The 21,524-nt window shown below is 49.2% G+C and overlaps 1 protein-coding gene across 16 annotated transcripts in view; it reads left to right on the top strand.

Moving 5' to 3' along the window:
- The window catches only part of LOC105471856 (disco-interacting protein 2 homolog C-like), a 220,576-nt gene extending 199,512 nt beyond the window's left edge, over positions 1-21,064 (top strand). For 10 of the 16 annotated variants that reach the window (XM_071083729.1, XM_071083728.1, XM_071083725.1 and 7 more), the window contains one exon: positions 955-1,958. In XM_071083729.1, coding sequence (XP_070939830.1) covers positions 955-1,154 — 200 coding nt within the window. In that variant the 3' untranslated portion in view covers positions 1,155-1,958. The other 6 variants (XM_071083731.1, XM_071083732.1, XR_011616204.1 and 3 more) reach the window with 6 other exon arrangements.
- Positions 21,065-21,524: the final 460 nt, after the last annotated feature.

Here is a 21,524-nt window from a genome sequence, read left to right as displayed (position 1 = left end):
CCAGTTTGATAGGACTTCTAAAACTTGACATAAATGTTGGCTGAGGGATACAAGATGTTATGAGATGAGTGAGATGCTTGGCCTAGAACCACAGGCTCTCTCCTCTTTACAGCAGAAAATCCGTAAGGAAGTCAAATCTGAAAGAACCAGGTACCGTTGAACGGCATACTCAGCCATCCTTCCCCATTCCTGGGCCAGCTGCGGTGAGTGCAGCCAGTCGTTCACCAACAACCATCATCCATCCTCCAGGCCATGGCTACACTTTACTCCCAGGCTCCCTGTCATTATGTAGATTAGGTAAATCACGGCCACTCTCACCTTAAGCCTCCCCCGCCAGCATGGCAATCACCCATTCCCAACCACGGCAAGGACAGCCGTGTCCCTGGGAACGCAGAGCAGGGGTCGGGAAGAAACCTGGATCCCTAAATACCTCATGGAGCAGTCACCAGCCTGGAACATCCTCCCTGACGGCTTTGCAAGACAGAAAAACTCCTTGGTTCCTCAAGCTACAATACTGCAGAGTCTCAGGTCACAGCATCCTTACCTACCCTCGTCAGGAACCGTTCATGCTCATCAAGACATGAGAACAAAACTGCAGTGGCACAGTCACACTCGACGCAGACCACCTGCTGCTCACATTCATCGTATTAACACCAAAAAGCCACCGTGGTGGATATCCTGGATATGGACAATCGGCGGCTTTTTGCTGGAGATGTGCTTTGTGCATTTATCGCACGACCATCTTGGTGTCAGGAGGGGCTGTGCAAATGGCAGCTGTGCAGGTCACAGGGAGTCTCAACTCGCTCGACTCTCAGCCAGCTCCCACTATCAGTGCCCGCAGAGTCCTCTCCTCCGGGAGCACGTGCTTGGACGCCACAGTAGCCTGTGGATCCACACAACAGCACTGTGTGCCCCAGGAGCTTAGAAAGTACCACTGCATCAATGCCTCCACAGGTGAGGCCGGGGGCAGAAGCCAACCTCAAGCAGTTACGGTCCTCCGTGGGGCTGGCATCCAGGCAGGAAGGCGGCTCAGCGGCTCTCCTCTCACTGTGGAACTTCCTAGGTCCCCACATGAACAGAACCTAAATAACACGCAACGAACAACAGGAACGAGAACACGACCAACAGCTTCTGAGATGAGCAAGCTGGGCTGATCATGAGACACCTGACGGGGACGGTGCCAGAGCCCCTCCCAGTGACCTGTGAGGACGGCGCTGCCAGCATCTCCCTAAAACCAGCCCAAGTCAAGTTAGACTTGAGGCTTTCCAGGAGTGGGTAGATCCATTCAATCCTACAGTCTGAACCTTCCAGGCCGTGTCTCTTGGCCCTCATCTCACATATGGGAACCCGGACGCTGCACCATAAACGCAGCCCCAAGCCCTCGTTCCTTCTTCAACACCACACACCAGTACAGTGAACACTTAGGATCTGGGCATTCACATAAAATACTGCTTAACTAAAACTTCTGATTTAGAACATGTTTAATTCCTACTCACAGAGCTCAAAGTGTTCTGTCCTAGGAGGCGGTAGCTGTAACTAAGCATGAGAGAAGAAGGGATCAGAGTGGTGCCAAGTATTAAATATTCCTCTAAATCTATTCACCAGGTCGCCATGCTATTGTCACCTGCTTCATTTTCTGTCCTTAAAAGACAAAATAGTTACTTTTCAAAATAGACAACCTGTTTTACTGATGCTTAGCTATAAAGTAGCGAGCTACGTATCCAAAAGGGAGATATGGGAAAACAGAAAATGTCCACAAGCGATCGGGGTGGGGGGGCAGTTGCAGCAGCACCTGGCTCTGTTGCGCTGTGAGCCAGCCACGTGGGCTGGACAGCTCACTTAGCCACTGAAATTACATCATCTAAGATTTTGTTGCAGTTACTTTGATAAATTCTCCCTCTTGCTATGAAGAGTAAGGTTTGTTTTTTTTGTTTTTGTTTTTGTTTTTTTTTTTTGACTTGGAGTCTCGCTGTGTCACCCAGTCCAGAGTGCAGTATTACAATCATGGCTCATCGCGGCCTTGACCTTCTGCCTCAAGCAATCCTCCCGCCTCAACCTTCCAAGTAGTCGGGACCCAAAGGCGAGTTTGATTTCTTTGCTAACGAATTCCTAATTCACCTCGCAGTGGGCCTGTCAAGGCCATATGCCCGGACATCCACCTTGCCGACCGTCCATGTGGTCTCTAAAGTGGATGCACTCCGGTTGCCTGGGCTCTGCACGCGATACTGAGTCTCCAAGTCTGCCGCTGTATAAGGGACTGACAGCCCCAAGCGTCTCGACGCGCCACCTTGAGCCGGGCTTTATTCCACAGGGCGACTCTGCTTCCCGTGATGAGATGCAGCACGTGAGCACAGATCAAAGGGTATCAGCAACTAACCCATTCCCCTGGTACTAAGCAGAGGACCAAGAGTTTAGTTCCTTACTTATTTCCTACGGGCTTGATTCAAAACAGCTTTCTGGAATCCTGGGGACAAACATCTCTACCTGGTGAGAATTCTGGCTTTAGTAACGGAAGAATCACCTAAAGCCCATTTTGTAACTGCTGTTCTCATCAGAATTTGAGGCCAAAGGTAAAAATAAAAGGGGGGCTAAGATCGTGACACCCCAGTTTGCACAAGGCCAACCAGCCTGCTTGAGGGGGTAAAAGGAATAGGATTTTTAAACTGCTGAGTTTTAAAAACATGGCTGTAGGCTGGGCGCACTGGCTCACGTCTATAAGCCCAGCACTTTGGGAGGCCGAGGTGGGAGGATTGCTTGAGGCCAGGAGTTCAAGACTGGCCTGAGTAACACAGCAATACCCTATCTCTTTAAAAAGAAAAAAAATGGTTATTAAAATAGCAATAAAAAGGTTAATACAATAAATTACTATGTCAACATGGCACCCCCTGCTGCCAGACGAGGTGCAATCTCTGTGGCTGTGAGGTCCGGAGAGAAATGTAACCGGCATCATAGGGAAGGTGGACCCCAAAGCCCCACAACATTACTCCTGCACAGTGTGTTAACCAGCATGAAGTCTCCTCCACAATCAGAAGCCTGGTTTAGAGGAACGCTGCCCACTGGACCTGGGTGGACTCCAGATGCCGGCCGACCAGACAGCCCCACCCTGGGACCCTGCCGGCAGCCCCGACTGGACAGAATGGCCTCATGAGTGTCCTTTCCCGCCACAGGCTGCAGACCCCGAGCCAGTCCTGGCTGTGACTGAGGCTGCGCATAAACGTCTGCGCCCAACAGCTCACCTTTGTACATGACACGCCCAGTCCACCTCATTTCAAATGTTACACTTGCCCCAAGGCGAACACGGATGTTACAGGTTAACTCACTGCATGTGTGCTAGACTTTCCCTGTAAGTGTTCAGACATTGCACGAACCGGATGAACAAACCCCACTTTCCCTGTAAACGTTCAGACATTCCTTGAGCACGATGAACACACACAGCCAACAAACCCCGGAACGTGTAATGCCGCGGCCTCCTCTCCTCCTGTGGGGGCATGTGCTTACAGCTCCCCCAAGACCACATTTCCCAAAGCACAGAGTGTTACTCTGAAAATAAAACCTCCTTTTTCCTTCCTCTGTACATCTCGTGGTCGTGTTAACAACTAGTGCTACAAATGCAGAGAAACGGGGTATCATCCGTGCTGCTCACCGAATTCCTAGCACCAAAGCTTCAAGGCCCCCCAGTCTGAAGGAAGCTTCTATCACCCTAAAGCCAACTCTGGAGACGAAGGCCAAGCTGGGGAAAGGCTGTGTCTCTGCAAATCCACGCCACGGGGCCCTCTGCAGTTGTGTGTAAGGAACTCTTGGCCTGTCCTGGGGTTTGGGGAAATCAGGATGCAAGCAGATACCGTACGCTCTGCCACGGGACCGTGAAGTCTGCGGAACCTCAGAGGAACACGGAGACAAATGGCTGCACGACTCCCACAGGCCAAGCCTCGATGGGCGCCCGTGTCAAGAACACAGACACGCCGGGAGGGGCAGCCGATGCAGGCAACGCCTGCAACCCCAGCAAGCAACAGCGTCTCAGTGTGGGGGTCTCTGGCCAGGCTCCACCACAACTGCCATATTCTGTGGCAAAATTTTAAAAATAGGTTTTAACTAGTTATAACTCTAACTTGTTTTACACATAAACAGAACACAGGGTACCTACCAACAGGCTCCAAAATACTTTGCCTAGAACCAAGTCTAGAATGCAGATGGCTGTTGCTCTGAGTGTGAGGAGTCCCCTGTAGTGCCATAAATCCTAGATCTAGGTGACTAAGTGCTCTTCCTAAACCAGACGGCACCATGAGGCTCTGAGGGCACCCTCTGTCCCCAGGCCAGTCCATCAGCCCCAGCAGAAGCTTCTAGAGTAAGAGCCTGTGGATTTGTATTGGACGGATGTAAACCAGGCAAAGTCACAGGGGCTCGTCCTGGAAGCCCATCCATTTACCCACTCATGCCGTGGAGAGCCCTGCCCCCAACTCCACACCCGCAATCACGCTCAACCACAAGAACTGGCTTCTAGGCCCTCAAGCTACTCCCTCTCGACCCTGGACAGACGCTTCTCAAACCATGAGGCCCAGAGTAGTCTTAACAGGTGGTCCCAGCAGAACTGGCCACTGCATGAATTGATACTTTGTGTGTGGGGAGCCTTAGCTTCCCGAGTAGCTGGGACCACAGGTGCACATCACCTCTCCTATTTAATTTTTTGTAGAGTCAGGGTCTTGCTATGTTGCCCAGGCTGGTCTTGAATTCCTGGGCTCAAAAGTGAACTGCCCAACTCAGCCTCCCAAGGTGCTGGGATGACAGGTGTGAGCCACTATGCCCAGCCTAGAATTGGTTTTTCTTAAACCTGAGTTTGACACATGAACCCCACTTACATAGATATCAGCACACTCTCCCAGCTCGAGAGTTTTCCTGAATCTCGATTCTGTCCGTTCAAGATCAATATCTAAGAAAGGGTCAGAACTGACCCTCCCTCAGTGAAGCCTAAGGGCAAATGCAGCAGCATCTCAGTGTATGAGGAGACAAAGTAAGAAGGGTGGAAAACACACACTGAAATTCTAGTGCTAGAATCATAATCACCAACACTTTAAGAGGGAATCTGCTTTCCAAAATATGTAGCTGCTGGATTAACTTCAAAGTCACCAGATTCCACAGGCAGTAGCTCACAGGGGCACAGCTTTCTAAGGCCGCACAGCCCGGGACAGCGTAACAGCCTCAGGGCAAAGCAAACTAAACAAAGGCTTGGTTCTCTCAAGGACGAAGGTGCTCAAGTGTTTCCAAATATTCTTCTTCTTCTAAGTAAGTTAGATGCCTCCTACAACACTGTTTAGAGTGCCAGTGTATTCAGAAACATGAAGTTGAAACTACATCTCAGGACCCCAAAATCACTACGCTAAAGGGACGTCAAGGTGAGGAAGAGCTTAGACCAAACCTGCCTCCCATGCTCTTCCTAACAGAGACAGCTACTGGGGGTGGGGGGAAAAGCCACGTACCTCCCTCACAACCGATCCACAAGGAAATTCCTCATGGACAGAGGACAGAACTCAAAGTCACCATCTGCACACGGAGATAAATGCGGATCTGACTGCTTCCTCTGGAAAGATGCACCAGAAATGCATTTGTCTGATCTACCTGTGACCTGGAAATCCCTCCCCGCTTCGAGCCATCCATCCTTCCTAGACTGAACCAACGTACGTCTCACATGTATTGATTCCTCACGTCTCCCTAAAATGTGTAAGACCAAGTTGTGCCCCAAACACCTTGGACACATGTCCAGGACCTCCTGAGGCTGCCGCAGTGTGTCCTCAACCCCTCCCTAAGGCTGTGTCTATAACCTTGGGAAAATGAACTCTCTATGGATCGAGGACTGTCGCAGAGATCCTTCTGGTTTACAGGAAGCATTCTCTCCTGCGAGTATATCAATGAAATCATGTGGAATTACAAAATGCCACTTTAGTAAAAGCCAAAGGAATTAGGGTTCTATGTGCTTCAAAAAAAAAAAAAAAAAAAAGTAACGTTCTATTTGTCAATGGACCACGAAGCCCACACCCCCTTTTGCAGTGAAGATGTCAAACGGGACGAGAGGCCCCTCCTGAGGATGCTACCCTCTGACCCCACTTCCCAGAGTCCAGTTTCCTGCTGCTCAGGGAACAGCAACCCCAGCTTCACGGGGCTCAGGCCTCCAAACCCAACTCCCACCCATGCTGGAGAATCACCCCAGGGACTAGCTAAGTGGCAGGTGCAACTCTCACCTCACCCCCTTAAAGGGGAAAAGGCACCTTCCCGCTCCTCTTCCTGCTGGTGGGAACAGGGGCAGGAGCTGGAGGGTCAGGAGTCGGGCGGCAGAACGGAAGCAGCCTGGGTCCCTGCTAGTCAGAGTTGGCAAATGCCAACCATCCCCGACATTCACTTTGCAAATAAATCCTTCTCTTTTGTCAGGTCCCTGGTTATAAGTTTGCACCCATAACTTAAAAAGAAAAAAAAAAAAACTCAGATAAAAAATCGGTGTTTGGCTGACAATATTTCAATTATCTTGGGGCCTTGGGTCAAATGATGGCAAAACAGGAAACTGAACGCTGTTATTCAGGAAACTACCTTCCAGCGCCCTCTACCCTCCCAGGCTGTCACCTTATGGTTGTTTGTCTGCTAGATGATTAACAAAACTCTTCTGAAAACCTAGGTGTACCGAACAGACAAGAAGTCAGCTCGGGTTGAGGGGAAGCAGGATAAGACCCCCTTCCCCGCAGGATGGTGGAAGAGGAGGAACCTTCAGCACCTGGGTTTTCAGGATGCTGGATCTCTGAGAGCATCTCTCACAGCTCAAGTACAGCCAGACCCTCCTCTGACACAGCCTGTTCAGGCGAAGGTGGGCACCTGCCCTAGAGACCCACAGCCCTGTGCGGGGCTCAGCTGGAGCTGAACTTGCCTCCCTTGGTAAGCGTCAGGGCCAGGGGTGGGGAGAGGAGAGAAGCAGCAGGCCTGAGGGCCACTGTGGAAACTCCATGCCACGCTAACTCTCGTCTGATGTGCTCCGGCCAAAGCCACGCTTCTCGGAGGGAGTTTCCCTTCACACATGCGGAAATCATCAACATCTAGTCTCCCCACAGAACAAATCCTTCCCTAGGAGGCAGACGCTTGGCTGTAACACGGGGTAATGAGGGGCGCGCCTTCGTGCCCACTCTGTAGTGTTTCCTGTTACCTATTTTACCTTAAGCTACAAATGATTCCCGTTTACACGGGACACAGTGACACAGACAGCAAAACACATGAGATTCAGTGTGATCCCACACCCGTCACTGCTGACCTCAAGTGCTTTGTTCGTTTTGCTTCTAGAGTTTGTATTCTCTCCCCGGGTTCCAGGCCTGTGGATTCAACCAACCATAGATCAACATATTTTTTAATGTGTTTGTACTAAGCATTCAGACTTTATTATTCATTAAACAACTACTCGCATGGTATGTCCATGGTATAGCTGTTACGAGCAACCCTGACATGACTGTCTGCAGGAGGATGTGCATATGTCATATGCAAACACGATGCCATTTTATTGCAGGGACCTCAACGCCCAAAGACCTTGGATTCCATAGGCAGTCCTGCAGCCCACCCCCATGGGCACTGTGGAATGGCTATAATAGAAAATATGGAGGTTTTAAACAGTTATGTACTAAATCTAATCTTTTGTTAAGAAATTAATGTGTATCACTTGTATTATTTGGAAGTCCTTCCTGGCCCAGAGACTTGACATGTTCTTATCTTTTTGTCCACGGATCTAGCCATTCCAGTAAGCTTGTTGAACACAAATCAATTTTACAATTAAATTCTTACAAGAATCACACTCAATCTGTAAGCTGCTTTGGTTTTTAAAGTGAAATAACCAATAGTTTTGCCAACCTGCTATATCATAGAATAACAGGATAAAGCAGCCCCATGGCATGCAAAAACATGGGGTTTCAAAGCTAACCAGTATAAAACACGTTACAAACCCCTAAATATGAAAACGTTTTACACCAAAACAGATATTCCAGAAAAAAACAGGATGTTCAAAAAAGCCCTTTGCAGAAAAGCACTTTCCCCTTCATTTTTCACACGGTTTCCTGAAGCTTGTGTTTGGTGATGACCATGAACCAGAAGTAGCGTCCGCTGCAACTACTGTTACAGCAACACAGAATATTAAGGGAAAAAAAAAAAAAAAAAGGCCGAGCGCGGTGGCTCAAGCCTGTAATCCCAGCACTTTGGGGGGCCAAGACGGGCGGATCACGAGGTCAGGAGATCGAGACCATCCTGGCTAACACGGTGAAACCCCATCTCTACTAAAAAAAAAAAAAAAAACCTAACCGGGCGAGGTGGCGGGCGCCTGTAGTCCCAGCTACTCGGGAGACTGAGGCAGGAGAATGGCGTAAACCCAGGAGGCGGAGCTTGCAGTGAGCTGAGATCCGGCCACTGCACCCCAGCCTGGGCGACAGAGCGAGACTCCCTCTCAAAAAAAAAAAAAAAAAAAAAAGGACACAGCATATTTCCTACTGATGAGAACAGGTAGAGTGTTATAAAATGAGTGTGTCCTAAAGTCAACAATGTTCAAATTCTAGGTCTCCCACAGACACTAGATGGTAACCGCCAAAGCTTATGTACCTGGCAACGTTCAAGGAGACCAAGTTCAGAGCTGTCACAATGCAGCACCATCCTCACGCGATTATCTCAGGCAGGTTTGAGGGCAAGTGTCCCCGTCACAGTGGGAAAGCTGCCCAGCCCAGCACTTCCTGAGATCACAGACCTTCGCCTTCCCACGTCTTCAATAGTTCCTTTACACCGGGAACCACACAACAAAACCTAAAACACTTCCTCAAATCTCAAGACAGTCTTTAGAGCTCTTTTCCTTGCCCCTTCTCTTATTGAAAAAGCTTATTTTGTAAGCAACCTGTAGTGCTTACCAGAGCTGGGGCGGGAGGAGAGCTAGTGTTTGGTAGACCGAGTTTCAAGCGTGGGGAGACCAGAAAGTTCTGGAGATGGATGGCGGTGATCGCAGCACGACAGTGTGAACACACTTAATGCCACAAAACCATACAGTTAAAAATAGAGTGCTGTGTAACTTTACCACAATCAAAAAACTGAGAAAAGTCATCTATAATTACTGTCTCCAATATCTTCCATCCTGTAAGTTACATTTGCTTTCGGAAATCCTCAGAGCAATCATGAAAAACTAATACCCTGTCGTCTCTGAAACGCAAAGTCGTTCAAGGGCTTTGGTTATAGGAAAGTAGCTGGAAAGCAAAGCGTCCGTTAGGCACAGCAGCCGTGATAGGACAAACACACGGTAGGAAGGTGGTGGTCATGCTACACACAGATGGGAAGGGTGTGGGGAGCCACAACACCCGATGCTTGGGAGGCACCTGGGCAGGAGCTGAGAATGTACCAAACACGTTCGATCATGCAACATTCACGGACCCCGAGTCCAGCCACCACCGCTGACATCCACTGTGGCTGGGGTGTCCTCCCAGCCTGTGATGGCTCGCTCCTTCGGTTAACTGCCTTGAATCTACTGGTTCCTCTCCTCATGGGCCTCTTTCCTGTCGTCTTCCTGTCATTTTTCTGTCAGCAAACACATTTCCTGTCATTTTCCTGAACTGACATGACATTTCCTGTCATTTTCCTGAACTGACATGACATTTCCTGTCATTTTCCTGAACTGACATGACATTTCCTGTCATTTTCCTGTCAGCAAGCACATGCGTCCAGCCTGACCTTGCTGATGTGCTCCAGCGGCCCTGGACTCGAGCCGCACTGTTCCATCAGTGTGGCATTCGCGAGTTACCTCCTGGGAAATGCCAGGTGATGGTAACATCAACCAGGAGGCACAGCTGAGAAGCAGAACGCATGGTGCGGTGCCCAGAACGTCACGTCCTTGAACAGACGCTCCGTATCTTCTCCTCTCCTGCCAGAGCTTCACTGTAGGAAGGCGGCCATTCTTCCAGTGCTGCTACTTCCAACACCGGGGAAAGCAAGCTTCAGAAATGAACGGTGTCAAAGAGGGAGGACCCACCAGCAGGGCTACCGGCAGCCAGACAACCGCAGCCCCAGCATTCCCCAGCCACCATGACTGACAGCCCAGGCTCCAGAAATGCACGGCTTCAACCTTAGGAGTAAAAACCCTCCCAATCCAACTATTATTTTCAACAATGGGATTGAGGAATGAGGTGTTCTAACCCTGCCTCTCTCGACAGCACAGATCATCAGATCCCAGTTCTTATAGGATTGGGGAGTGGGGTGGGGTGGGGTGGTTCCTAACCCTGCCCGCCTTCATAGAAAAGAACTTGGATATGATGACCTGTGCTAGATTAGCACTTTGCTTCTGCCATATGCAGTCATCCTCAGCACCAGGAAAAGTCAGAATCGTTGAGTGATGACACCAATACCAACACACGCCGTTCTGCGGCTCTGGTAACTGGCTGCACAGATACAACCCGATAGTGGTGAGGTCTAAAGACATCACCAGTCTTCCCAAGGATTGTGTTCCTGAATATTTTGCGTTTGGAATAACGGTCTTCTTTGCCAGGGCTGAGCCATGCTTCCCTCTCGCCTGTCCTCTGCCTTCACCAGCTTCGTGTGCGCTTCTGGACAAGTGTTTGTGCAGGCGCTATCACTTATTTCCACAGCGAGAATATACACAGACACCACACAGAAATGGGCAACCCCGTTAGGAGCTGTGCAGGGAGATCTAACTCATCCCATGTGCCAAATTCCTGTTGCCATGGAAATTAAACTAACTAAACTAACGTTGCTATGATCTCATCTCTTACTGTACCACTAAAGATCATCCGGGTAAGAGGAATGTGCCTCTGCATAGCATTCAGCTCACATTTACATGTCGGTTTTTCCTGAATATGGTTATGTGAGATAGAAATCAGTAAGATGGGGTGTAACATACAGTATAGGATCGTTGTGTCTCCTAGCCTCAAACACTTCAAGATCCTCAGAAAATGAAGTTTAACGCTGGGGACGTGAGTTACATAGTAACTTGTTTTGGATACTATCATATCAACACCAAATAACTTCTTGAATTCCTTTTTAAATTGAAAAGCAATTTACAAAGCACAAAAGCCCCAATATTAAAGAATACAATTCAGTCTTTTTAGCATATTCTAAAAGCTGCACATCAACCACTAGTATGTAATTCCGGGACTTTTTCACCACAGGCCAAAGAAACCTTGAACCCATTAAGAGTCAGCACCTGGCTCCTTCCTTCTACCAGCCCCTGGCAATCACCAGCCAACTTCCTTTTCTCTGGATTTGCACATTCTGGACACCTGTTGTGAGGAGAATCGTACAGTGCATGACCTTTGGTGTGACCTTCGGTGCTGACATCTTTCACGTCTAAGGTGAGTGGAATCTCAGTGAGTGACCGGTTGACAGACACCTGGACTGTTTCTACTACTATGAATAATGCTGCTGTGAAGATTCAGGCATGACATACTTTTTGGAAAAATGTTTTCAGTTTTCTTGAGCATATGGCTAGGAGTGAAATTGCTGGGTCGTACGGTGATTTCATGCTTTTCTGAGGAACTGTCGGACTTTTCCAAATCAACTGCACCATTTTACTTCCCCTCCCACTAGCAATATATCAAGATTTCAGTTTTCCCCAATTCACCAACATGTCACTGTCCAATACTGGGGTTTTACCCACCCATCACGGTGGTTGTGAAGTGTTATTTCACGGTGGTTTTGATTTCCATTTCTAAGATGACGAATTCTGCTAAACATCTCATGTGCTTTTTAAGGCATTTATATGTCTTTCTTTGGAGAGTGTCTATTCAAATCCTTTGTCCATTTTTAAATTGGATTTTTATTAAGAGTTTTTGAATATATTCTTGATATCAGGTCCTTATCGTGATAATGTATCCTGTTCTGTGGGTTGTCATTTTACTTTAATAGTATCCTCTGAATTGAACATTTTTAATTTTGATACCGTCTTTTTCCCTTCAGTTGCTTGTTATAGCTTTAGACGTCTCAGCCAAGGAAACATTGCCTAATCCAACCTAACAGTTTCTCCAGGATTCTCCCCTAAAGGTGTTATGAGCTGAACTGTCCCCCTCCCCCAAGATTCCATGTTAAAGTCACAACCCCGGAAACCCAAAATGTCACTGTATTTACATACAGGGCCTTTAACTTGGCAATTTAGGTCCCATAAGATCTTAAAAGTAGGGCCTGATCCAGTATGACTGGTGTTCTTTTAAGAGAATTTAGACACAGTCCTCAGTGCTGCATACACGTAAGAGAAACCTGTGAGGACACAGAGAAGAAGCTGTCTACACAGCATGGGGTGAGGCCCCAGAGAATCCAACCCTGCCCGCACCTTGATCCCAGGCTTCCAGTCTCCAGAAAAAAGGAAATAAGATGCTATTGTCTAAGTCGCACGGTCTGTGGTGTCCGTTATGGTACCCAGCAGACTGACAGAATGGGTCTCAGTCAGCTCCTTACATTGGAACCATGTTGAGCTTTGCGTGTAGGGTGAGGAAGGGTCCAGTCCATCCTTTTCTATGTGGATACCCCAGTTGTCCCAGCACCATTGAGTTGTGAAAGGAAAAAAGTAAAGCAACCCTTGCTGTCCTCTCTCCATCAACAGATTAGAAGATACACTGAAGAATCATGGACAATTTTGTCGGTTTAAGCCAGTGGTTTTCAAACTTTTGGGTCTCAGGAACCCTTTGCACTTTATTAAAGAGCACAAAAAAGCTTTCTCATCAGGCCGGGAGTGGTGGCTGCTCATGCCTGTAATCCCAGCACTTTGGGAGGCAGAGACAGGTGGATCACTTGAGGTCAGGAGTTCGAGACCGGCCTGGCCAACATGGTGAAACACCGTCTCTACTAAAATACAAAAATTAGCCTGGCATGGTGCTGAACACCTGTAGTACCAGCTACTAGGGAGGCTGAGGCAGGAGAATCGCTTGAACTCAGGAGGCAGAGGTTGAAGTGAGCTGAGGTCACACCACCGCACTCCGGCCTGCGTGGCAGAGCAAGACTCCGTCTCAAAAAAAAAAAAAAAAAAAAAAAAAAAAAAAAAAAAAAGAACATAATTTAGTTTCTTTTACAAGGATAAAGTCATTACATCTTAACACAGTCTTAAAGAAGAAACCATTTTCCAAAATAAGCAGCAGCGTGGCAACAGTTTGTGCTACTGTGAAAACACCTAACATCTCTGCACCTCAGACAGCAGGATTCTCATGCCTGCATCTGCGTTCAGTGGGCTGCAGAGCCATGGCTGAAGTTTATGAAGAAAGTCCGACCCCCTACTGATATACAATTAGGAAGCAGTATTTTCATTGTGTTTTCAGATCATTTTAGGTATTCTCTGCTGCCAAATGTAACAAGTGGCACTTCCGTACAGGCTGTCTGCAACACAGAGTCTGTGCTCTGGTCGACGGGCCTTTCTGCCCCAATTCCTTCTAAGTCGACTGGTCGGTCTTGCACTTGAATGGCTTTTACCAGCACACGATTTTGTAATCACACATTGGTTAGAAAATACTGGTTCAGAGTTATGAGCGGCTTCCACATTATATGTCCCCCCAAAAAAAAAACAAAACAAAACAAACAAAACAAAAAAAAAAAACCCCACGTCAGTATCACCATTGGTCACATGAGAGAGTGGTGGACACAAGATTTTTATGTTTTAATATTCACTGGAAAGCTCAAATGTCTATCATTGGGAAAAATGTAAGGTACTTTCCTTGAGATGAAAGTCATTTTGTTCATTTTTCAGGCCACACCTGCAAATACCTCCATCTGAAGTGGCATCTTTTGTAAGTCATTCTTTATATAAAGGCGGCCGTTAGTGGAAGAAGTGGTTCTGCAGGTTCATAGTTCAGAGGCACCAGTGCTCTCCCAAGAGATAACCATAAAATCCACAGAAGACGCACCTGTGCACACTTCCTGTTTCTCACTCAGAACATTCCAGAAGGAACCCTGAATCCCAATGCCACAGCGGGACTGAAGTTTGCTCTCACCCACACAATAAACCCAGGGAGCTCCCCCAGCCCCCACCCCGAGGCCACAGCCTTGGTCCTCTATCTGGTCTAGGGGGGCTCCTGCAGCTCCAGCCTAACAGGGAACAGAAGGCACCCACATGTCACAAAGCCCTCCCAAGGCCCAGCGAGCACTTCTGCTTATGTGCCAGCCAAGTGCGTTTGACAATTCTACAGCCAGCTGTACGGCAGGTAGCGAGGTACCCAGCAAATACTCAGGGCTCACGTTACTAAGGAAGGTGCACAGCGAGGTACCCAGCAAGTACTCAAGGCTCACGTTATGGAGGAGGAAACCAGGCAGATAGTGAGGTACCCAGCAGGGTTCACGTTACTCAGGAGGAAAGGAGGGTAGAGACAAGGGGGCTGGAACAGTCTGTCATAAGCTTTAGCATTTACAAGGCTCGCTGAAGATTATCTGATTTGATCGTCACAACAGCTCACAAGATAGGCAGAGGCAAGACTATTTTCACTTCATAAAAAGAGATCCCGAGAACTGATGATGACCACGTGCTCTTCCCACAGGCTCCCAGAAATCCTCCTCAAATCATCTCTCAGTTGTATACATGTGATAATATCTCAGTCACGTCCCCTCTCTGCAGGGGAATTTTACTGCCGCCCTGCTGTTCCTTCGCACCCCTGCCCTCTCCTGCATTTCAGCCATGCCCACCATCCATGGGGAGTCTGCACCACCCCACCCCCGCTGCTGCTGATGGCTTGGGTCACGCTTACCTTTCATTTCCACCTACAGGGACCTGTTCTTCCTTCAAATGCAGCTCAAACTCACTCATTGTGTGAAGCCTTTCTGTCATGTGTAAAATCAGTCTGTGGAATGCTTCATTTAGGAGGTGCTTATGTTGCCTCATTGGCTGTGAGCAGGACCAAATTCTGAGCAAACCAGGTGGTCCCCTCTCCCCATCTCTGCTCCAGTGCACTTAAAACAAGGATTCCTGGAAGCATCTTTTTAGTCCAATTCATGCATGAGTCTGCCCCACACACTGCAGAAAAGCCCTGGTGGTCGGTGGTCAGGGCTCAGGGCCCCCCAGGTAGGTAAGGAGAGCTTAGTGCCCTCTCTGGAGTTGTCGCTCAGAGACCCACGGCTGGAAGGGAAGAAACTTGCATCCTGTGAAACATCTAGGCCCCGAGACCCACACTCAGGAGTGGAAAACGGGGAAGGAGCCTTGAACAGACCCTCGGGAGGGCAGACAGTGGGAGCCACGGAGGCCACCAGGAAGGAGGGAGGCAGGCAGTGAGGCCACAGGTGATGTGGCCGGGAGGGAGGTGTTGTGACCAGAGGTGAGGTGGTGGGCGGATGACACGGCGTGGTTTGGGGAGGAGATGTGGCCAGGGGCAATGTGGCCAGGGAAGAAGACACAGCTGGAAGGAAGTGACAAGAGGGGTCTCCAGGCCCCAGACTGTGCCTGATTTATAGATGACATTTTACTTAAGATGTTATATCTAACTTTAAAGAAAAGTAGCAATTTCGACCATTGTGTACATTTAAAGCACGGTACAAATTGAGCACATTTCCCAAACCAAAGAACCGGGCATTGAAGAAAAAATTCATTTAAGATCAGAAATAAAGAGATCCTACAGCTCTTCCAGTCCAATCCCCACCCTAACGTGAATGGGGGGAAAAGGAAGTAGATTCTAGTCAGTCAGCATTAAAGGCAAAACCGATCCACTTTACTTTCTAGACAGAAAACAAGAAGCTCATCAAGGAATCCCTACAAACAGTAGCTTTAGTAGTTCCCGAAATGCAAAATTCACCTACAAAGTAAATCATCTGCTAAGTGTGTATAGAGTAATTTTTTTCATTATTGCCTTCCTCATCTGCAGGGGTTTTTTAGACCTTGTTTCCCCTTAATTGCCTCCAACACCCAGGAAATTTAAACCCCACAAGTAAACTGTGTCTCGATTCATGCCCAGCGTCCTTTGGAGCAGACAGTCCGTTGCTCTAAGACGTTCTTGTCACCTAAGCACCGAGTACAGCCTGAGAACGCACAACACGCACTCACACAAACTCAGACAGTCAACAGGTGAGATACGGCACATGAGGAGGAAGACAAGATAAATGAGCTTCACTGACACCCCAGATCCGACAAGAAATGACACACGCAGCCTGCTCTGGTGCAGGTGACTCCTGGAAAACAGCCAAGGACAGCATTTGGAGAAGCAGCACCGCAGGCCAGGAGGGTCTGGGGGCTTAAGAAGGGAGGGGCGCCCCGACCAGGTACTGGGGGATTCAGAAGGGAGGGGCTCCCCGACCAGGTGGCTGGGGGATTCAGAAGGGAGGGGTGCCCCGACCAGGTGCTGGGGCTTCAGAGGGGATTGGTGCCCCGATCACTTCCTGGGGGCTTCAGAGGCAAGGGGTACCCTGACCACGTGCTGGGACTTCAGACGAGAAGGCACCCCGACCGGGTCCTGGGGGCAGCAGGACAAGCCCAGGGTTCCGTCGTCACTTTTCACTCCCTACTCCCGAATCTCGCCCTGAAGTTGCAGCCAGTCCAGGTATTCATTTACCCATAAAATTAAGTATCTGTGAGTAACACAAGTCACTAATCCACACAGATCTGAGTCTACAGATACCTCCCAGAGACGCCACCATCCCTTCTGGTAGAAGAACAGCCCAGGGGCCCACGCTGCTAGGAAGGGAGACTGTCTCCAGCCTGACGCTGCAGAGTCCTCAACACAAAGTCTACCTTCTGGAACCATGCCGTCTCCTACAGAGGCAACTAGGGGCATGTAGGGTTTTTTAAAATCTTTTTTTTTTCTTAAGACAGAGTCTCCCTCTGTCACCCAGGCTGGAGTGCAGTGGCTCGATCTCGGCTTGCTGCAACCTCTGCCTCTCGAGTTCAAGTGATTCTTCTGCCTCGGCCTCCCGAGTAGCTGGGATTACAGGCGCCTGTCACCGCGCCTGACTATTTTATTTATATTTTTAAGTACAGATGGGATTTCACCTTGTTGGCCAGGCTGGTCTTGAACACCTGACCTCACATGATCCACCCGCCTCGACCTCCCAAACTGCTGGGAATACACGCATGAGCCACGGTGCCCGGCCCATATAGCTATTTAAATTTGACTAAAATTAAATAAAATTAGAAGTTCTCATTTACACTTCAAGCATTCAGTTACCCACAGGTGGCCACTGACCAGAGGCTGGTAGAGATGTCACACTCCACACTGCAGAAGGATCTAGGGACGAAATGGCTCTAAGATCATCTCAGAATCTTTATGTTGAAGCTACTGAAGTTTTACTCTGATTATTATAGACATCAGCATTCTCCCACTTAAAAATGTCAGTGCTATTGCACTGATCAGATCTGTGACTTCCCATCAGCTCTTCTCTTCCTGGATAGATAACTGTAGAGCATCTGCACTCTGCCTCCACACTAAGGGATAGTAGAAGGCTCCGTGTAAAATCAGGGGGAGAAAAAAAAATGAATCCCTAGTCCGCCTTCCCCCCTACGATTTTGTGAAACTCCTCTTAATATGCACAATAACTGCCAGAGTTGCAATAAAGAAGCATCCCTTGACCAGGAAGCAGCAGGGAAGCAAGAGGAGGGAGATGCAAAGACCCTCCGTTCCCTCTGGGACCCCAGGCCCAGCCAGGACTGAGAAGGGCCGCACAGCCCGGCAGACCCGCACACCTGATGCGAACCATACACACGGCTTCCCTGGGCCTCGGTCCCCTGCTCTGCCCTCACTGGCCACTGTGGCTCTGGGTAGAGGCAGCTCCCTGAGCCCCAACACCCACAGCCAGTCCCCTCCTTGCAGGTCTCAGCTGTGCTCCCACTGCCTCCCTGAGGCTTCTCATCATCCGCGTACCGTGTCCACTCTACCCCACAGCCCTTGCTACCGCCCACCCCACCACGGAGCCTAGCACACAGCAGGTGCCCAAGACGCCCCAGTGGGCGGGCATGCCAGGGTAGGGCTTGGAGTTCCAAGGGCCTCGTCCCGCATCACACCACAAACGCCACGGAGGCTGTGGAAGGGGTCCAGGTTTCAGGCCTGTACTCAGCTTCTCCTGGCCCCCGAGGCCAAGAACCTAGCAAGGGAGCGCAGCCGGAAGCAGGGTCCCAAACCCCCTTCATGCTCCTCAAGAGGAAGGGGGCTTCAGGGCACAACCCCACGAGCGTCTTCCTCCTGCCAGGCTGCCTGTCACAGCCCCGACACCTTCACAGCAGGGAAACCCACTCCTGTGAGGAGAAAACCACCAAGTACAACAGGAGCCACGTCCCCCGCAGCGTCTGCTGAGCCCAATAGCGACAGCAGCAGCCGGGCCCCCACTCAGCACACACAGACTCCGAACCCGCCACGCACACCACAAGGCCGACCATCTTGAAGCTCAGCTTCCACTCGTCAGGGCCCTCCTTCCAGGAGAGCTCGGCATGTCTATCTTCCCTGGGCTCACAGAAAGGAGTGGGACCCAACCCCGAGTGTGCACAAAGTTAAGCTCCCACTAGCTGTGCAGACAACCTCCCTAGCCCTGGACTGAGAAGGGGCCAAGCGCAAACAGCCATATTTTGCCCGCACAGGTACGGAATTCAGTCAGCTCTCTCAATGAAGTCGTGACAGGTCAACTCCAGGCTCCTCAGTGCTCTGGGGTTCACCTCGGGCCACTGCACCTTTGAAACGTGGCTGTGGACTCCTCTAGGGTGCTCACTTTCACGGCCCATTTCATTCAGACACTGCAGGCCCCTACCGTGGTGTCAATACCCAGGACACCCCTGCTGGCATCCTCTGAGATGCTGCTGCAGCTGCTGTGATCTGAGAACAGCCATGCACAGGCATCAAAGGGAGGACTTCTCAAGTCTCCTCCAGGGGCAGTGACTACAGCTTTGAAAGACGTTGCACTGAATCCTGGGTGAGCCTGGCTTGGTCCGCAATCTAATCCGGGTTGCTGGGGAGACACACTCTGTTGTAATTGACAGAGGCTGTGGGTGGCAGCTCTACCAAGACTGATAATTGCAACTAGTCTGAGATTTACTATCCATACTTTCTATTTGATGTTTCAAAGGAAAGCATCGTGAAGTTCCAGTAGCAAGGAATTTTCTACAATCTATCACATTAAGATACAGCAGAAATGTAGCTAAAATGTTCATAGGGTCTATGCAGAGGAAGAGATGGGTCTATTTCAGGAAAAGTGCTTGCTGGCTTTTTAGAAACATAGTGAAATCCCTGACAAGTAAAAGGTTGTTTATACTTTTTCTTTGGAACAGAGGGAAAGTTCTTTCTTATTATTTGAATACATTAACTATATTTAAGTGTTCTGGTAGACTGAGTATTAAATATTCAAAAGGAAGTAATTCTGTTCGGTCTATTTCATTCTTTAAATGTAGCTTTCAAAAACTGACAAATACCTGGCCGGGTGCAGTGGCTCACGCCTGTAATCCCAGCACTTTGGGAGGCCGAGGCTGGTGGATCACGAGGTCAGGAGATTGAGACCATCCTGGCTAACACGGTGAAGCCCTGACTCTACTAAAAACGCAAAAAAATTAGCCTGGTGTGTTGGCGGACACCTGTGGCCCCAGCTACTCGAGAGACTGAGGCAGGAGAATGGCGTGAACCTGGGAGGTGGAGCTTGCACTGAGCCGAGATCACACCACTGCACTCCAGCCTGGGCGACAGAGCAAGACTCCATCTCAAAAAAGAAAAAATAAATAAAAAGTGGAAAACACCCCATATCTGCCCTGGCTCCGGCCATCTCCATGGAGTGGACAGAGCTTGAGAAAAGCTCACTGTGGAGGCGTAGAAGGCCAGGCCGGGCCTGGCCGGGCCGGGCCTTTGCTCAGCAGATGAGCAAGAGGGTCAGCCACCCTAGTGAAGAAGCCCATGTTTGCTATGTTACTGATGATACCCACATAAATTTCTATTTGCCTCCCACACAGACCTGGGATCTATGTTTGAGCAAGCGACTCATACCAACAGTCCCTCCATGCCATCATTTCCCTGACCTCCCCCAGAAAAGCCAGGCCAGGCAGCGTCCCCACACGGGCACTGGGGCCCAGGAAGATCCTGGTCCTGCCCCTCTTCTCTCTCGTCCCTGCAGCACCCTGGCTTGCTGTGGAAGCCCAGCAGTGATGGCTGAACCCACGTTCACCTGGGGCATTCAGAAGAAGCCTCTGTGCAGAAATCAACTGGGAAGGAGGGCTGTGTGTGCTGGTGCTGGCAGGTCACTCCAATGGATTTGCAGAACTCAGTTTTCAACACAGGTGCGCCACCAAGTCCCTCAAGCCCTTTGTGAGCCTAGAGCCACAGAGCCATTTGCGGCATTCTCACAATCTCTAACAACCCTGCACAGAGGCCCTGTTTTTCCAAAGGACCATAAAATTTTCCGTGTAGACAAAGTTTGACATAATGAAATAAAGTGAAGTCACCACTTCTATTTTCTATTAATCCATTCATTCAAACAAGTATCTCTTGAGTATGTGCATCGAATACTGTGGAATTAGGATTTAGTCCATGCCTTCAAGAAATATACATCACAGAAGAAAAGGTATAGCTTGTAACTAACAGTGCTGAACAGGCAAGAAATAAACATCATAGAAGGAAAGGTAGAGCTTGTAACTAACGCGTCATAGAAGGAAAGGTGTAGCTTATAACTAACAGTGGTGAACAGGACAGAATTTCACAGGCTCATCAGGAGCCACCGAGGAGGAAGCCATGATTCACATCCACCTGCAGTAGATAAATGTTTCCCGGATAAAGTAACTTTTCTACAGTGATATCTGCTCCTTATTGTTTAATCCTGCTCGATAGGGTATTAAATTACCACTTTATGTGCTGCTTATATAAAATACATCATTGTCAGGGGAGGTTATAAAATAATACTTCACACAAGCTTGGGCTGTGAATGGTGTGAGGCAATGGGACGATGTGTTCCCGTGTTCTCGAGACGCAGAAGGGTCAAGACCCTGCTTCCCTTCTCCTCCCCACCGCCCTGTTCCCAGATGAGGGGTGGAGGCAATGCCGCCGGGCAGTCCTAGAGCTGGCTCCAGGGCCAGGACAGCACGCCCAGACTCTCTGTGCCCCATGTGACAAATACAGACTGTGGGGCAATCACCAATTTACCTGGCAGTGGGAAGAGTCCTTCGTCAAAAGCCTGTGCTTCCAGGAGCCAGGACAAAGCAGGAGCCCCTAGGAAAACAGTTCCGGGTGCTCCTGAAACCTGGGCAGAGTCACAGTCTGGCAGAAAGCACCAGTGATGCAGGTGTGCCCAAGACTGGGAGGATGGCCAGATGCCTGGAGACCAGACCGGCCTGCAGGAGATGACCACCTCTCTCTGGCTCATTAGAGACAGACAGTCTGGGCTTCACTTTTGTATGTGGAGTCTCACAGTACAGAAATGTCACACAGAGATTAGACTTCGTATACCCCATAATTTTTAAATTTAAAAAACACAATTATTTCAACTAATTCTAAATCCAACAAAGAAAAATAAATAAGTATATAAACGCATACATCCAAAATGTAAGCCACAATCTCTTTACCCATAGGAGACCCAAAATTTAGTTTACCTTTTCTTCAGTA

Source organism: Macaca nemestrina, chromosome 18 (assembly GCF_043159975.1).
Source record: "Macaca nemestrina isolate mMacNem1 chromosome 18, mMacNem.hap1, whole genome shotgun sequence".
Lineage (NCBI taxonomy): Eukaryota > Metazoa > Chordata > Mammalia > Primates > Cercopithecidae > Macaca > Macaca nemestrina.
Note: the sequence above shows the minus strand (reverse complement) of the source record. Positions and strands in the feature narration are given on the sequence as shown.